Source organism: Sinocyclocheilus anshuiensis, unplaced genomic scaffold (genome assembly GCF_001515605.1).
Source record: "Sinocyclocheilus anshuiensis isolate Anshui unplaced genomic scaffold, SAMN03320099.WGS_v1.1 scaffold1420, whole genome shotgun sequence".
NCBI classification, from domain to species: Eukaryota; Metazoa; Chordata; class Actinopteri; order Cypriniformes; family Cyprinidae; genus Sinocyclocheilus; species Sinocyclocheilus anshuiensis.
Genome location: NW_015546089.1, coordinates 25,945 through 31,265, shown reverse-complemented (window position 1 = coordinate 31,265; position 5,321 = coordinate 25,945). Strand labels below are relative to the sequence as shown.

Below are 5,321 nucleotides of genomic sequence, written 5' to 3'. Positions count from 1 at the left end.
TATTGGAAAATATTTTAATATTGCAAAAAGGTTATGAGATTACAGATAGCACCTAGCTTAGTGCATATAGCATCTAGCTTATATGATGTTTGTTTTTAATGCTTAAAATATTTAAATGTTTTGATGTCTGTTATTATTGTATTTGTCGTTCTCACCTTAGATCTGAAGGCGCTGAAAGAGGAGAGTGAAATACTGATTGAAATGGAAGAGGAAGATCTGTGTGAGAAATATCATGATTTCAAATCTGGAGAAAAAGCTTTTAAATGCTCACAGACTAAAAAAACTTCCTCAAGAAAAAGAACTCAAAAGACAGGAACTAGAAGTTATTTCACCTGTCAACAGTGTGGAAGAAGTTTCACTGAAAAGGGAAGCCTTCAAGTCCACATGAGAATTCACAATGGAGAGACCCCTTTTACCTGCAAACTGTGTGAGAAGAGCTTCTCACAAGAAGGAAATCGTAAGACTCACATGAAAATTCACACTGGAGAGAAGCCTTTTGCATGCCCTCAATGTGGAAAGAGCTTTAGACATAAAGTATCCCTCAAAAACCACAGGAGGGTTCACACTGGAGAGACCCCTTTCACCTGCAAACTGTGTGGGAAGAGCTTCTCACTAGAAGGAAATCTCAAGACTCACATGAAAATTCACACTGGAGAGAAGCCTTTTGCATGCCCTCACTGTGGAAAGAGTTTCAGACATAAAGTAACCTTTAATGCCCATATGAGAAGTCACACTGGAGAGACCCCTTTCACCTGCAAACTGTGTGGGAAGAGCTTCTCACTAAAAGGTGGTCTTAAATATCACATGAGAATTCACACTGAAGAGAAGCCTTTCACCTGTGATCAGTGTGGGAAGAGCTTTAGACATAAAGCATCCCTTAAAAGCCACAGGAGGGTTCACAATGGAGAGACTCCTTTCACCTGCAAACTGTGTGGGAAGAGCTTCTCACAAGAAGGAAATCTTAAGACTCACATGAAAATTCACACTGGAGAGAAGCCTTTCACATGCCTTCAGTGTGGAAAGAGTTTCAGACATAAAGTAACCCTTAAAAACCACATATGTATTCACATATGTGTTAAATGAAGTTCACAGACAGGAATCACCTTAAAACGGATATAACACACAGTTTCTGGCAATCTCATGTTGATCTCGAGTACCTGTAAAGTAGTAATGAATCCTTCATATTTCCGAAGAGTCTTCAGTTTTATCAGATTTACAGAAGAAATCGGGTTCCTGGAGGCGTGCTGTGGGCGGAGCTAAAGAGTCACAAGCACATCCGTAAGCTGTGACACTAACATAAAACAGGAACACAATTTACTACTTAAATCGTATTTAGGGATGCACAATATATCGGCAGCTATGTCGGTATCGGCTGATAAATGCTATTTTTAATATTATCATTATAGACATTATCGATCTTTGCTGACATTTCGCTCTCCGATCTATACAATGAAGTGGCACTTGGTGCATATGGGGCAGAATACGACCTTCCCGCATTTTTCAGCCAATTCCAGTGGGGCCTTGTTGAAAATGCAGTAACACTGCTTGCGCCTTTTGAAGAAGTGACGAGAGAAATGAGTTCACACACGGCAACAGCTTCATGCGTGATTCCCTTTGTTGAGGCTCTGAAACATTTACTGAACAAGAGTCTTAGTACAGATAGCGGGGTGAAGATGACAAAAGCTACTCTGCTGGAGGCTGAAGCACTGGTTTAATGGCATATACCCGAGCCTTTGTACCTCTTGGCAACGATCTTGGACCCAAAGTATAAAGATGGCTTTTTTGATCAAGCCACTAAACAATGAGCAACAGAAATGCTGCTGAGACAACTGAACAAGATGACAGCACCAGAAAACAACACTGAGAAAAAGAGAAACGAATCAGAGCCCCCTTTATAAAACACATGGTAACACTTTAGAATACTGTTCCATCATTAATGAATAGCTACACAAGAACTTAGAGTAACGCAATATAAGCACTCTAGTAACTACTAGTATCCAACAAGAAACTCTGATTAATGAATTAGTAAGTAATAGAGCTTAGACGAATGTGGTAGTTCACTATTAGCTAATCAGTAACTAGTATTTATCATACCTCCGCAATAACTACTAAGAGCTATTGTATACAGATTCATAATTAATATGAATAATGCATGATGTATAATCAATTCTAAAGTGAAGGTCATGGTAACCCACTAGTAATGACTTAAGTATTACCAAATTCTTCAGAAGGAATTATTAATTATTTGGATCAGTATTCTAAAGTGAAAAACATGATTAATTCTCTAGTAATTACTTAAATCATTGTAAGCTTTCGAGGGTTTTGTAAAGTATTGGATAGTAATTATTCAGGTGTTACTACATCCTTCTAAATGAATGATTAATTACTCATTTTTGGATCAGTATTCTAAAGTGAATAACATAATTAATTCTCTAGTAATGACTGAAATCATTATAAACTTTTGAGGTTTTTGTAAGATTCTGGTTAGTAATTAATTTTGCTAGATTTAGTAACATTTAAATCAGTACTAAAGGGTTACCGTGATCTTCACTTTAGAATACTGATCAAAATAATTAGTAATTTCTTCAGAAGGATGTAGTAACACTTAAGTCATTACTATGCAGAACCTTACATATACTGCATCTCACAGAAGTGAGTACACCCCTCACATTTTTGTAAAGATACTGCATCTCAAAAGCTTACAATGACGCCAGCCAATATTAGGGAGTTATGATGCTTTTCACTTTAGAATACTGATCCAAGCAATCAGTATTTCCTTTAGAAGGATTTGGTAATACTTCAGTCATTACTAGTGGGTTACCATGATCGTCACTTTAGAAATAATTATACATTATGCATAATTCACATTAATATTATGAACCTGTGTACAGTAGTTCTTAGTAGCTTTACAGGATATATGAAAAAATAGTAGTTTTATTTTTTATTTTTATTTATTGATTATCTAATAGTGAACTACCAGTTTCATCTGAGCACTTACTTACTAAATCGTTAATCAGAGTTTCTTGTTAGTTAATAGTAGTTACTAGAATGTTAATAGTGCATTAGTCATTTGTTCCTGTGTAGTTATTCATCAACGATGGAACAGTATTGTAAAGTGTTACCAAAGACATGCACAGAGAGCGACGGAGGCGCAGCATCCCTGCTTGACATGCATGGGGAAAGTCTTGAAGAAAACATGACTAAAGAACACCAGACACACCAAACCTCTCCAGTAGGACAGGAGGTAAATTATTTTCTCCCTCATATAAAAAAAAGCAATATTAGAAATAACATTTTATTTGACATCTGTTATATAGAGTACAAAATATTCTTTAATGTTTTAGCTTCATTTTAAAAAATATAATCAATATGACATGCCATGGTTATACATTACTGTAACATCAAAATAAGTTCAGCAATATTCAACTTTTTCAAATAAGTTATACAAGATTACGTTTTTTTAAAGTCAGTTTAATATAATTTAAGATGAAATGAATGCTTAGCTGTGAATGCAGTCTGACTGTGCAGCAAGTTCTTTTTTTTAATTTACGTTTATAAACAAAAATAAACACATAAAACACAAATAAACACATTTATGTGCAAAAAAAGTTGCACATAAATGTGTGTTATATTGAAGGAAAGATTGTAATACATTTTGTATTGCTCTTTGTAGGTGAATGCATATCTAAGTGAGCTGCCCATTTCCAGGAGCGAGAGCCCACTGCAGTTTTTACTGCATGAAGAGGCGTATACGACTCCTGTACACACCGCAGATTTTTGGACAAATCCGGGAGTATTACTGACCAGACACGGGAAATATCATGGTCCGTATATTGCCAAATATGTACCAATTCGGATGTATGTTACTGAGGTATTCTTCCGTCCAACAGCCATTTGTTGCCATGGCAAGTAATCCCCTCAAAACATTTTTTTTTCAGGGGACATTCACACCTTTGTGGCACTGTGCCCTCCCCTTTTGGTCATTCGCGTTAAATTGGATTGGTTGATTTGAAACTAAACCCACCCCTAAACCAGACAGCTATTGGGCCACTGAGCACACAGACTTTCCTCAAAAGTCATTTCATTGGTAAACTTGTGATTTATCCCACCCAAAACTGTTACAGAAAAGTGACTTTATTTGTTACATTTAGAATATATCCCACCCAAAAACCTTACAGGTGAATGATGTGATTGGTTGCAGACCATGGGGCGGACAGAAACATATAGTTTAAACCAACAATTGATCATTTGTCTTTACTCTGGGAAAATAGTAAATAGCACCTAAAACAAAAAGACAGAAAACAATTTCAACATTTAAAAAGACAACATCTAATGTGAATTAAAGATTTCAAACAAATGCAGTAAATAACAGATGCAATTATGTCCCAGCAGACTCCATACCTCACTGTAGATCCTGTGTGCATCTTCCTCATCTTACATTGAGCTCCAACATTTCCGTTCTCCACAATGCTCTTTTTGTGTTTGTCTCCGTTGACCTTGTCTCCAGCAACTGCAAAACAACAGTAATGTTGACAATAATCATGTTACGTCCCTTGACATAATTTATATTGTATACCATAACAGCCGATGTAACGCTGCAGAGAAGCAGAGCTCGGCGAGAGTCCCTCTGCTATCCCAATCAACGTGTTGAGCAAAGTGTAATCTATGAATCTGTTGTGTGAATACGAAGTGCTCATTTGATAATCAGTAAAACCATGTAGGGAGAAGGGCACCTATTTATTTGGGTTTTACCCCCTTTCTGTTTTTCTCCTGTTTTTACGTTAGTCAGGGAGAGAGGTAAGACAACTGTCTTTAATTTGCTTATCTTTTGGTAGGTAATTTGTTGTTTAAACTCCTTGGGAAGATCTTTAGTTTATTCATTTGGCATTGCCCTCTCCTGACGATTTGGTTGTTTTCTGTTTATCGATCTTTGTTTGTTACTTAATTGGCTTTGCTAAGCCGGCAATAAAACCACGTCATTTGAGAAGAATATTCTGTGTTTGGGTGCTGTTTAGTTTTTTACAATCATTTTTGCACTAATAACAGAACATTTTTCAAAACTCTAGACACATAATTCACAACCGATGATCAGAATGCACATTTTTCAAAACACAACACTTTTTCCAAATGCTTGGATACAATACACATGAACCAAAGATCTTTTGTTCATTGAACTAAAATCACCAGTCCTTGAAGATAGTTTTTTATGAAAATGATGAACAATATTAAATGTTTAGATTATGAAAGTGAAGCAACTGAGTATGTTCAGATATGACCAGGTTCAAGATGCATGTTGTTGGGAGAAAAAAATCATCCCAAAA

General features: G+C 36.1%; 1 protein-coding gene across 1 annotated transcript in view; it reads left to right on the top strand.

The window, feature by feature from the left end:
- The window catches only part of LOC107700095 (gastrula zinc finger protein XlCGF8.2DB-like), a 5,690-nt gene extending 720 nt beyond the window's left edge, over window positions 1-4,970 (top strand). The window contains exons 2-4 of the mRNA XM_016501616.1: window positions 161-1,278; window positions 3,085-3,244; window positions 3,674-4,970. Of these exons, the coding sequence (XP_016357102.1) occupies window positions 161-1,083 (923 nt within the window). The 3' untranslated portion in view covers window positions 1,084-1,278; window positions 3,085-3,244; window positions 3,674-4,970. The remainder of the gene's footprint in view (window positions 1-160; window positions 1,279-3,084; window positions 3,245-3,673) is intronic.
- The last annotated feature ends 351 nt before the right edge of the window (window positions 4,971-5,321 follow it).